The sequence below is a fragment of the Oculina patagonica genome, chromosome 14 (genome assembly GCF_052425735.1).
Source record: "Oculina patagonica isolate OP01 chromosome 14, crgOcupat, whole genome shotgun sequence".
Classification (NCBI taxonomy): domain Eukaryota; kingdom Metazoa; phylum Cnidaria; class Anthozoa; order Scleractinia; family Oculinidae; genus Oculina; species Oculina patagonica.
In genome coordinates, this window is record NC_135771.1 from 18,394,022 (window position 1) to 18,406,636 (window position 12,615).

Consider the following 12,615-nt stretch of genomic DNA (forward strand, 5'->3'; position numbering starts at 1 on the left):
ATCACGCTTTAAAGTCAAATGTCCGCAAAAGCGTCCTAAAGAATTGATTTCAGTTGGCAATGTGTCGCTGGTTACTGCCCGACAGGGCAATAAAATTCCGTGTCACCGCAGCAGCACAGCTCCTTTGCCAGGGTTGTCAACTTCCAGGATATCCCCTTGCCGTCTACCTTCTTCACCCAAACCGCCGCATTCAGCTCCACCACAAATGACGTCCATTTTCCAATTTCCTCCTATTCAAGAACAGAAAGAACAGCCCAACTCCAAGGACAATTACAGCGTACCAGAGGCTAGAGTGTTCGAGTTTCCTCCTGTTCCCGGCTCAAGGACGCAACGAGTGGTCAGCGGTGTTCTACAGAAGCCCATGAGCGTCGATGCGACTGGAGTTGCAGCTGATCGAGGAAAGCGTCACGGCAAAACTATGATTGACTTATGCCACACTGCGAGCAAAGTAAACATGCTGAATGGCTTCGGACCGAGGAGTCTCTCGCCGGACTCGAATGTAGCTCAGTTAATAGCAAATACCGAAAAGTTGATTTTGAATGACTCAACCGAAAGTCAAGCACTTCTAGAGCGAAAGAAACTCACTCGGAAAAAGTGGTTTTGAACTGAGCATGCAAATGACTTCTTCAAGTTCGTTTGCTTAAGTTTGAAAACAGTGTAGATATAAATGTCAATCTTGACCAAGGGTTTTTCAGTTTCCTTGCCTTGGAGGCAGCATGGATGAGTAGATGAGTGGTTAGGGCGCTGTTGTTACCCGGAGGTCCCTTCCACCCTGCCAGACCGATTTGTTTTCGGTGGTACCGAGTTCAAATCTTCGATCACTCTTTGTAAATAGCCAACTGGTCTTTTTTCTGCCAGTTGGGATTTTAAACTATGTTACAGTTGAACACGCGGTAGTAGTAAACGCAGTTGATTCTTTATTTAAGTGAGCATTTTCTTTTTAAAATTGTACATGTTTAGCTGCTGATGGTTTGCTTTTTTAAGAGTAGATTCGTTTAAAGTGGACGATGAATGGTAAAAGTGAAATTTAGTTGTAAAAAGGAAATGTAAAAGTTGTAAATGAATCCACCCAACCGACGCAGAAAACAAGTAATAAGATGATAATAATGGCTTAATATAAGACAACTGTAAAAACTGCAAGCTTTCCCCTTTGAAGCTTATATTGTATTCTCTTTGCTTGTTCTCTTACTGTTTTATTGTTTGTATCATAATTAAAAAAAAAAACAAAGAAGTATCTTATTTCAAGTAATATCTTGTAATTATATCCCTCTCCGCATAACCATCCCTCGCCTTCAGAGTCAAAGCTTGTGTCCATATTTAAAGCTAGGAGCTTGTGGGGCCGAATTGGAATTTCAAAGTGTCGTTTTTTTTGTAAAGTGAGAAAAACCAGAGAACCCGGAGAAAAACCCTTAGAGAAAGACGAGAACCAACAACATACTCGACCCACATATGACGCCGGGTGATTCGAGCCTAGGCTACACTGGTGGGAGGCGAGCGCTCTCTCCACTGTGCCATCCTTGCTCCGTGACTGCCACGCTTTGCTTTGGGAGACAAAGTCAGTTCGTGTTCGGCCGCGGTCAAACGACAGAAATATGCAAAAAATAAGAAAAGTACTGCAAAGATAAGGTTTTAATTTTCACTGTTCAAAGTTCGATACATAACCGGTATCCTAAGGGTTTACTAAGTTTTTTGGAACTTTACTAAAAAAGTTCTACGTGTTTGAAAAAAGCAATATGTGGACTTGTCGGCGTCATTTGTCATTTGTCACTTTGGTTTGGATGCGGAACATTTAAAAAGTAAAAACACTCGTTTACCTGAGGAAATGGGATTATGCTTACACTCAGCAACTATTTTTATCTATCCTTGCTCATACTAACACTTCAATTTGAACAAAAAAACGCCGAAATGGTAAGAAAAGCTGCCTGAGACGTTTGACCCGCGGTGGACAGTTCGTGTACCATAAAAGCAACGAAGACGCTGAGAAAGAATCGGCGGACTGACTTCGAAGGACTTGGTTACGACAGAAGTTTATTATTGGCATTTCCAATTTACTAAATTTATAACTTAAACATTGATCAACAGTCAGACAGTGGTTCAATTTGTGCAGCAATATATGTTAGAAGCTTCCCCATGAATCGGTAAAGAGACTTGCGTTAAACCTGGGGCAGATGGTCAATTAAACGCAGATATTCTATAACGTTGAGTTCCGTATACAACAGTCAAAAATGCTGTGTTGTGTTGTGCTGTTGTTGTCGCCGACGCTATCTTTTATTAGTAGAACCTCAGCCGTGTTTTAATTCCGAGCCCCCGCAGCCGGGCCCCGAAGCCGAAGCCCCCCGCAGGAGGGGCATGGCGCGCACGCGTCCCCGTGGCCCGACCCCGCGGCCCCGGAGCCCCGCGCCCCACCCACGGAAAGCCAGGGCACGGAATTCTAGGATATCCGCGAATCTGATTGGTTATCCTGTTGTTTTCTATTTGCTCATAGAAAACTCGGGCTCGTAGTCTTATTGTTAATTATTCTAAAAACTTTGAATGATGAGTTTCAAAACCGGGGGGGGGGGGGGGGGGGGTACTCAAAAAAGTTTTTTACGGGGAGGCTCCGCCCGGAGATCCAACCCCTTACCCTTTTATATACCATTTTGATAGAAAAAGGTACCCCTTTTGTATACCTTTTATTGCAAAAAGGCACCCCTTTCATATACCTACACGACATCACATTTACCTAAAACGGGAAGTTTTCTTGTTATTTTTATGTAGCGCTTAATAAATTAAAACGATACAGCCAAAAGTTGCGTCTGCTCGAAATATATGATATAAAGGCCTTTTAAAATAACATTATGGCAGATTTCCCTACCCTTTCATATACCTAAACTTGTGAAATCCCTACCCTTTTATATACCTGGAGCCTGAAAAAGGTACCCCTTTCGGGCGGAGCCTCCCCGTATAGGCCATTATAGGAAGTACCCCCCCCCCCCCGGTTTCAAAATTAACTAATTGCCTCACCGGTCTTTTAATAATGATTATTTACATTTTTAAGTGTTAACCCGTGCTACACTCAGCTATCAACTAAATTTTGAGTTAATATTCTTCTTGACTATCATAATATTTTTTGCTTTATTTTGTAAGGAATTATTCTATGCACCTAACTGCATGAACAACAAAGTATTTGCCGGACTGTCTCTTTTACTGCTTGCCTCACTTCTCTGATTTTCCAGCAGTAAAGAAATGGGTTTAATGACGAGTTTAAGTAAACTATAGCAATGGCACATTCCCAAGCGACGAAATCCCATGGAGATGGACTGCTTTTATTACTGAACAGAGCTCCTGCTATACCATATGGCAGATAGCAAAGAACTAATGTCAACTGCACCCACAGTGCGGTGGACACTGCCTTTCTGTATCGCGGTATGTTCAGTGGAATTGAGTCGCTCGGTTGGTCTTGGCTGAATGATATAGGGTGTACTTGTCCTTGATGTTGACGAAGGATGTTAAAAATTTTCGTGTACGAAAAGACTGAGGTAATTAGACTAAGTGATATAACTATATTACCAAACCAAAAGGTTATGAGGTAATTTAAAAAGTACGATGCCCCAGCCAGAATGGACACGACCCAAAAGATAGCTACAAGCACACATGTTCGCTTCAATGTTACAACGTGTCTGTACCTCAACCTTAGCAACAGGGCGAGAAGTCTGTCCACGCTTATAGCAGTCAGTGTCAACAAAGACACTGAAGACAAAATGTAGCCAGCTATGAAACTGGCGACCGATGAAGAGCGACAAATGTTCCAATCATGTTTGACCACGGATTTTAGCAAACTTAGGATAAGAAATGACCATCAAATGTGTTTAAATGTATAAAATAACCTCTTAAAACAGTGAAGGAATATTTAAATAACACACCAAGTGCAAAAGAAGGAAGGATGGCAAAAAGTTGAAATTAATTAGTATTGCGGGGATTTTTTTTTCCGGGGATAAAAAAAAAAATTAAATAAACAACTGCAAGAGGCTGAGACACAAGGCCAACGCACAGATCAGTTGTTGCCAGACAGCGGAGCAAGACTTTGGACGGCGGATGAAGGGAAGACTCCTTGTGAAGGGCAACTAGGATCAGGGCATTCCCAAGAAATGCAGTTATGGATAGAAATATGTTTAGCCCTGAAAGATATATATTCTGTTCATGTATTCCTCCAACCCAATCGACCGAGCATAACAGGTCTTCAAATGTTTCAGCCTGTTTTCCAGCTCTAGTTAAGTTTGTTATCGCCATTTTTCTTCAAGACCTGGAACTGCAGTTTTAACGACAGATGTTTTTGGTGAATGAATATAAACACCTCCAATGCAGTTGCTATTTGGGCTTAAGAACGTCTGGGTAGCAGTCTATATGGAACCTCTTACGCCGTTAAAACGTTTGGGCGTTAAGGGAATGTACTGAAACCCAAAACAACGAAAGCATCGAAACGAGCGAACGAAATCGAATCGCTGAAACAAGCAAAAGCCATTACTATTATTGAAAGCTAACCGTAAACACGCTAACCTGAGCGATATATAGGCTAACCGGAATCATGCTATTCAGGCTAACCGGAGTGCTATTCAGGCTAACCGGAGTGCTATTCAGGCTTACCAGAGTGCTATTCAGGCTAACCGGACCATGCACTCCGGTTAGCCTGAATAACGACAAATGATCAACTGAATTGTTGATGCTTTTATTTTGTAACCTTTTAGTGTGTTTTTTTTCATTCAGGTGGTCTGCCTTGCTGGGGATTAAGTCTCTTTTGCCGACCATCCGTGCGGCACTTTTTTTTTATTGTATAGTATTTTATCTAGCTTTTCTATTACTTTGGGCAATTAAATTGTAATTAATGAATGAAAAAATAAATAAATAAATAAATAAATAAATAAATAAATAAATAAATAAATAAATAACGTTATCCTGTTTACGGTTAGCTGTCAATAATGGGTTTTGCTTGTTTCGTTTCGATCGTTTCGTATGTTCCGCTCGTTTCATTTCGCCGGGCTTGTTTTGTTTCGTTGTTTCGGGTTTTCGTACATGTCGGCGTTAAAACATGTCAAAACGAGAGAATTAATGAGAAGAACGTTCAAGCAAGCAAGCAAGCAAGCAGTTGTTCTTACGAAAAACTGTGTTATGCACTGGGGTTAACAACCCGGGGTATTATTGTTTCGTGGGCTCAGCCAGAGAGTTACAGATTGTAAAGTGCTTATCTAATTTGCGAAATCTTGAATTTTTAAGATTTTGCCTTGTGAAATATGAATTTACAGTATTTGGCATGCCAAATGTTGGACTGTCAAGATTCAGCCTGCCAAATGTAGATTGTGAGTTGCCAATTTAAAATTCGCCAACTCTTAAATTTTTTTCTTCTTGAATTTTTCAGTGTGAAATTTTAATTTCCAGTATTGTTAAGATTTGGCCTGCCAAGTCTTAAATTAAGGCCAAATATTGAAAGTTCAACACGTGGCAGGCCAATAATAATAAAAAGGTTCAAGATTTGGCAATCTCAAAGCCGATTTGTAAATCTCTTGGTGATAAGTTAAGGTTGTTTTATTGCGGGCCAAATTGGCCCGAAGATATGTCACAGACCCAATGCTGCAATCTCCCTCCCTTTCGAACAAAAAGCGCTCACCAATCGTGAGGAAATACCGTCTTTCTGACTGACGCCTGCGGGTTTTTCCGGAATAAGCTCCGCTGATCTGGCGTTTATTGATAGCGCCGTCTGTTGGACCACAATGCCCATTATCCCAGGGTTTTAAATCATTATATGTGACACGACCCAATCTCCCATCATACCTAAAGCATATTTCACCTAAATCAAGCTGGACGGCTTACTACATCTATCGGAGACCCGGGTTTATTTGGGCGGCGTTTAATCGAGAAAATACGGTACCGTTCACATCCTCGTACCCAGGGTCTTCGTTCCTCTTGACCAGCGATCGAGAAACGAGCGACTCTGGAAAGTTCCGATTTGAAGTCCGATAAAATCGTACTTCCAATTGAATTGCGCATGCCTAGCTTCAAAAGCCTGACCAACGATTTTTTTGGTGTTTTACTTCCGGCAATTTTATTGTTTTTCAAGCCAATCAGATTCGATCCTGCAACGGAACTTTTGAAAGTCGCTCGTTTCGTCAAGCGTGCGCAGTAAGGAACGGAGACTTGAGGTACGAGGAGTCCCAGCTGCACTGTTGCGGTTATCAAAACGATGAGAAATTTTCCACTGAACTCGAAGTCTGCATTAAGAAAATTGCATCAAATTTGATCAAATTAATTGTAAATATGCTGAACAAGATTTTTATTTAATCTTGTTTATAATTCCGCAGCAAAATTGATTTTTTTTTTAATTTTACGACATCTGTAAATGGAATACTACCGTGGATAAATAAAAGGTGATTAATTTTTTTTTATTATTTCTAGAGTTTTAGTGCCCATTTTCCTCCATGAACAGCGAAATAATGTATTATATTATGCGGTATTCTGTCGGTAATATCGTGGGTTTTTTTTGGCAAAGATACCCTGCCTAGGCCAACTGCAATAACATTTTCCCATCAAGTACTACTCATTTTCCCAGAAGATCAAGCTTATTTGTAATATTACATGCGCATTCACATTTAATACTAACGATATAATGTTTAAGTTCAGTTGCAGGAATGCAGCAACCGAAAATTCCAATGAGACGCCCGAACAACAAGAGCGCAGAACATGAGATGACGTGACGCCACTGGCAGTGATGAGCCCACGATCGCTGGAGACGCCCCCTCCCTCCGTTCAGTTGTGTTTTCCTCAGTAATATTTTACAAGCATGTGCGCATCTGCGTTGTCGCACCTGTTACAAGTTAATAAACAGTCTTTAAAACTTAAAACTTCCTTTGTCTCAGCCATATGTTTGTTGAATTATCTTTATAAATATATTTTGGTTCACCTGCCAGTCCCAGGCACATGTTTTAATATAAAAGACCCATCGTGCCTATCCAATAATTGCTTAACGTTGGTTCTCATATGATCGTCCCGATCGCCTGGTATGAGCGAGGACTTACGAAATACAGTCATTTTAGCCCTAGATCCAGCACAATGACAGCCTTCACCGAAAGAGCAAAAATTGTGGCATCCTATCTTCTCAGAGATTGCAGTTTTACGGAAAAGAAGGGAAAGAGAAGCTACAAGTATAGAACAAGGACGGTCCAAGCGATCGTGGTCGCCCCAATCGTTAGCGATCGTCTGTGTAATCTCGAACGATCGGGGTGATTATATGATAATCAGGTTTTAGAAAAGTATGTTTAGGTGGAATTCGTTCGAAATTTTGCCCGAATGGCCATCAAAATTTAAATTTTGTAAATTTGAAAAAATGGCTATAAGTTGGGAAACTTCGCTAACATCCTGTAACTACTTTCTTTTCAATATCTGGTTGTAATACCTTTTTATTCTTAATAAAACAATTATACAAATTTTGCTCCAGTCACGGAAATCTGATAAGGGGGGAAGCTCAGGGTAGAGCGTCGGACGTGTGCGGGAGGTCGTGGGTCGAACCCCAGACGGACCAACACTCGGGAAAAAACGAGAAGAATGTGCTGCCTTTGTAACTACACGCAAAAGTAGACATCTAGTCTCCGGAAAAGGAGACGGTCCCCCCTGTCTCAGTCTTCTAACAGGGGACGTTGGCTATAAGTTGGGAAACTTCGCTAACATCCTGTAACTACTTTCTTTTCAATATCTGGTTGTAATACCTTTTTATTCTAAATAAAACAATTATACGAAATTTTGCTCCAGTCACGGAAATTTCATGATAAGGGGGGTTAGCTCAGTTGGTAGAGCGTCGGACTGCTGTGCGGGAGGTCGTGGGTTCGAACCCCAGACCGGACCAACACTCGGGGTCTTAAAATAACTGAGGAGAATGTGCTGCCTTTGTAACTACATCTGCAAATAGTTAGACATTCTAGTCTTCTCGGAAAAAGGACGATAAACCGTAGGTCCCGTCTCCTGTATCTTCAGTCTTCTAACAGGGGACGTTAAAGAACCCACACACTATTCGCAAAGAGTAGGGCACGAAGCTCCCGGTGTTGTGGTCTGGCCTTTACAATCGTATCTTAAATTACAGTATGTGTAAAGCGCATTTGAACATATATATATATATGGAAAATGCGCTATATAAATGCATTATCATTATCATTATCATTATTAGAGGAAAAACGAGAAGTCACTTGTTATCAAGTTAAATCATATAAAACGATTTTATCTTAAGGTTATTTAATCACTAACAATGAATTTCATATTTGAGACGCGTCATTATTAAAATTGGCAATTCACCGTCTACACAATCCACTTTTCTATAATACCCCCTTAATTTTGAGGTCAGTATTCATCAAGTATGACATTACAAATTAAGAGAATTGTATGAAAGAAAAAAACAGTATTTACAATTTTGTTACTATGGTTGCAATACTACACCTACAACAACTACACAAACATAAGTAGATAGCGACAATCGACTTAAAAAAACAATACAAAACTCAGGCTCTATACATTTACAGCATTTGCAGTGAATATATTTTACATCTTTTACAATTACTATCGAAAAATGTTCTTTTTTCAGCGCCTTAAAATGTAGTCAATAGTTAATTGCATATGTTGGACACAAAGGCACGCTGAAAATTGTGGGCTTCCGACAATTGAATACTCGCAGTCTCATTCCCTGTCAAGAATACCGTATCTGGTTGTGGTACGAAATCATAACAATTAGCAATGGGGCAAGAGCTTAGAGACGAGAAGAGATTGGTGCGAGACCAGCGGCTTCTCGTCCCAGTCCCCTACCCGCTATCAGTCAAGGCAGACAATGGTCTGCAGGTAACGAACGAAACAGCTTAAATTTTTGGCAGAATAAAATACCGAGGTTTTCCTATCATAATTATCTTTAATTAAACAAACAAAGGCTAAATAAATTCAACCTGTCGTCTTGGTTTGAATGAAGTAAGAAAAGATTGAATTTTTAATACAAAAAATGGATTCCATAAACCATTTCAAGATTTCTGTTGGCCGGCAGAATCATGTTTAGTTCACTTGTAATAAAATATCGACTACGTTTATAGCAAATCCCCCTGTTAAGTAGTTGGGATTTCGTTTATTTTTTTTTATTATTATGTTTTTTCAGTTTGGATGCCTGATAAAAAAACAGGCAAGAATCACTAAAACCAGCGTGACCTAACCTCTTTACTAATATGGCGTGACACTCCTCTTTAATATGGCCTGCCCGTTTCAAATTACGTGAAAAATTTTAAGATCGCGTGACACTAGTGTGACCTAGCACATTAACATGGCGTGACCCTGGCAAGGCCCAGGACACTGACAATATTCAATAAATACAATTTCATTACTTGGTAACGCACTCGTCTACTGCTTAACGCAAGGAGCACTGCTCTTTGCCTGTCACGCATCTTAAGCATAAGCGACCGAATGCAACCTTCTCTTTAATCAATATTTCTCCCAGCCCACGCATGCTCACAAAGGTAGTGTCCCGCTGGCTAACTTGCGTACGCAGTTCCGTAAAGCCCACGGCACAGCAAGGAAAACTCTTTCACAGAGTCTTTGACTCGTCTACGATGAGCCCTCTCCCTGTACAACAAAATAATGGTGTTATCAATGATTCAATCTACTAAGCAACGCTTACAACAGCAGTTTTCCGCGAACAGCGGCGACGCAACTTTTTCTTTTAAGCGAGTTGCAACATGCGCGTGCAGCCAAACTTTTCTACGAGGTATGTTAAGATTTTAAGCCCTGAGAGCTCTGTTTGGAGCATTATGCCATTAACATGGTCAATATCTGGACTCTTTATTTCAATTTTTTGCGCCAAGGGGGGGGGGGGGGAGTCGCTTATTAAAAGTGTCCATAAGCAGATTTAAACTGCATTTTCTTTGATCAGAGATGTAAAAATACTGAACTACGTATCAATCAGTCATTTTATATTTTAGTTTCATTCTCACCTCAGCACAGCGCTGGTGAATTGTTCTTTTTGAGACAAGGTGACAAGACTTGATGGAAATCCCTCCACTTGCATCACTTCCTGCGAACAGAAACACGTTTGAGAGTGGAAGATGTTATTACACCAAAAAGCTACTTGCTACTCCTCCCTTGGTGGGATTCGAAAATCATCCTTGTTTATAATATGGCCGTGAGTTTTCCAATAAATGACTTTTGCTCTGCCAATTAACGAAAATAAATAGAATTTCCTAAAATACCGTGTCCTAGCCTCTTTAAGCTTCCGCACCACCCACTTATCGTGAATATAGCAAGTAAGTAGAATATCTTCATCTTTACTTTCATAGATATAACGTTTCTCCAAGCATACCTGCATCCATCGTGACAAAAGTGTCACGTTGTGTCTGTTCAGCGCGAACAGAATTTCCGCCATGTAATCAGTACATTGACGAGGGACTCCACCGGCTATTCCCTGAAAGGAAAACATGAAACAAAATAACTGATTAAGCAACTATTTCATTCTTAATTCCAATTACAAGCCCGTTCCATCATATTAAAAGCTAAAGCATTCCTTTCAGTCAGAAGCATGAAACACTAGTTTTCCCTACAAATTGCCAGACATTTCCTTTGAGGTTATTTTTGATGATTTGCTGGTAGATCAAGACAACATCTACTACTTATGAGGAGAAATAAGAGAATAGTCACTTTTGGGAACTACCATTTATACAGTAACTGAGAAAATTCTCGTGCGCTCATTGGTCAAAATTTATGGTCGATGAGAGTATAGACCGAGAAAATGACGTAAACTGTAACGCAACGCAAGGCAAATTTCGGAAAACTTGAGAAATTGCCGCGACTTTTCCAAAAAAACATAATCCATCTAGTTGCGAAAAGTCAGCTGGAGGATGTAGGACGACATTTCCACACATCCATCGGCTTCAAGTGGCAAAAATGCGATTTATACGAACTGTCACACACGTGCGGGATTTCGCACTGATTTTTCATCTAATTGGCCCGTAAATTTTCCGTGTTATTTTATACAACAAATCTACAAAATGTTTACAGTCTTGCCAAGAATAGGTCAGGCCGTTATTGATTTGGTGCTTGAACCTGATTGGCCAACAAAAATTTATCGTACTCTTATTGGTTAGAGTAGGTTGCACGCGTCCGTTTTTCTCTGAAACAATAAGAAATTATGGAATCTCAGCCAACTCAATACCGAAGCAAACACTTTGGCTGATATTTTGATATCTTCAGGGAATCCTCGGAACTTCGGGTTGTTTCAGTTCTGGTGATCTTCGGGAGGCCTCGAATTATCTTTGATAATGTCTAGGCCATTTTCGGCAACACAACGCTTTAAGTGCTACCATATCACTTTCCAAAGCTGAAACAACAATTTTTAAACAATTTTGGAATCCACTTACCTTGATAACTTGACTGACAAGGTATGAGCCATATTCTGACAACGTGTTCTTCGCTGTTTCTTGACTTTCACAAGCAGTTATGAACGTGGACTAAAACATAAAGTTACTTTTTGTTATTCTTACAGTTTTTGGCATATTTTAGTAAATATTTCATCAAAAAAGATCTAGTATTCTACTTTGCTGCAAGTTCGTGTTATTCCAAGAGGAATTACTGCACAAAAGCACATTTTTTAGGGTAAAAAAAGGTCAATAAACAAAAGCAAATCTATTTTTACAGGGATTGTGTACAGAAAAGTTGCTTGTTTGCTCTTTTGTTTTAAAGTTTGTTTGTTTGTTTGTTCGTTTGTTGGTCTAACCGTAAAAGCTCCGTTTATTGTAAGTCTTGAGGTATAATTCTTTTCACGGCCTTTTGAGATGGGAGGGTTGGGATAGGGGAAGCTTATTGAAAAAATAAATCAGTTTTCAGATACAATGTTACTTACAAAGAAAGTGCAGGCAGCTCTCACAGTGTGACTCTCCTGTACGTCAAGAACTGCGAGACCTGTCAACGTAAGTCAATCATTAAATCAGTCAGTCAGTAAGACAATCGATCCATAAATCAACTTAATTTCAGTCATACAACTCGCCAGAGTCCATGAATCGTCATGATCCCCAACCCCACCCTTCACCCACACCAAATCGAAAAAGCAGAAGTAACAATACATTTTGAGTCTAGACAGAAAAAAATATTTTTTCGCATGTTCACACAACAGTGGAGTTAATTTTTAAATACGTCTGTAAATAGCACGATAAACCATTTAGAACTCGAGCCCAAACTATGCAACCAGTGCCAGGCGCGGGAACCTAAAGTTCTGGCTAAACTAGGAAACATTGTCGCGGACGCAAATGTTTCCCAGTTTAGCCACGCGGGAAACATGTTGCGGAAACAAATTTTGCTTCACGGAAACAAAAAATGTTTTTGCCTCAAGTTAAGAACATTTTTGCTTCCCGGACACAAATTTTGCTTCCGAAACATATGTTGTCCAGTTTAGCCACCATGGAAGCAATGTTGACTAGTTTATGCGCATACGTGACAGTTTGTTCCCGGAACATTGTTTCCTAGTTTAGCCACCTGCGCAGCAAAACATTTTTGCTTCCCGCTAATTAATCCACCTAAGAAACATGATAAGCAACAATGTTTCCTAGTTTAGCCAGGCCGCTTAAGAATGATCGA

General features: G+C 40.1%; 2 protein-coding genes across 2 annotated transcripts in view; both read right to left on the reverse strand.

Annotated features, from left to right (window-relative positions):
• Positions 1-3,097: 3,097 nt before the first annotated feature.
• LOC144637581 (adenosine receptor A2a-like) lies at positions 3,098-4,269 on the reverse strand. Its single transcript, XM_078496645.1, has 2 exons — positions 4,031-4,269; positions 3,098-3,818 (listed from the first exon to the last, which is right to left on the reverse strand). Exons 1-2 carry the CDS (start codon positions 4,267-4,269, stop codon positions 3,143-3,145), a joined length of 915 nt encoding a protein of 304 aa, XP_078352771.1. The 3' UTR covers positions 3,098-3,142.
• A 3,992-nt stretch (positions 4,270-8,261) lies between these two features.
• Positions 8,262-12,615, reverse strand: part of LOC144638731 (importin-13-like) — a 32,690-nt gene continuing 28,336 nt past the window's right edge. Inside the window, exons 27-31 of the mRNA XM_078497971.1 lie at positions 11,885-11,943; positions 11,403-11,492; positions 10,349-10,450; positions 9,984-10,063; positions 8,262-9,615 (exon numbers count right to left, since the gene is read on the reverse strand). Coding sequence (XP_078354097.1) covers positions 9,525-9,615; positions 9,984-10,063; positions 10,349-10,450; positions 11,403-11,492; positions 11,885-11,943 — 422 coding nt within the window. The 3' untranslated portion in view covers positions 8,262-9,524. The remainder of the gene's footprint in view (positions 9,616-9,983; positions 10,064-10,348; positions 10,451-11,402; positions 11,493-11,884; positions 11,944-12,615) is intronic.

Excerpts from the sequence above, each read along its gene's own strand:
- LOC144637581 (XM_078496645.1), bottom strand. The coding sequence starts at position 4,269 with ATGGCGATAACAAACTTAACTAGAGCTGGAAAACAGGCTGAAACATTT. Across the intron at positions 3,819-4,030 it reads TGTCTGGCAACAACTGATCT|TTTGCTAAAATCCGTGGTCA; the intron begins GTGCGTTGGCCT and ends TCTTATCCTAAG.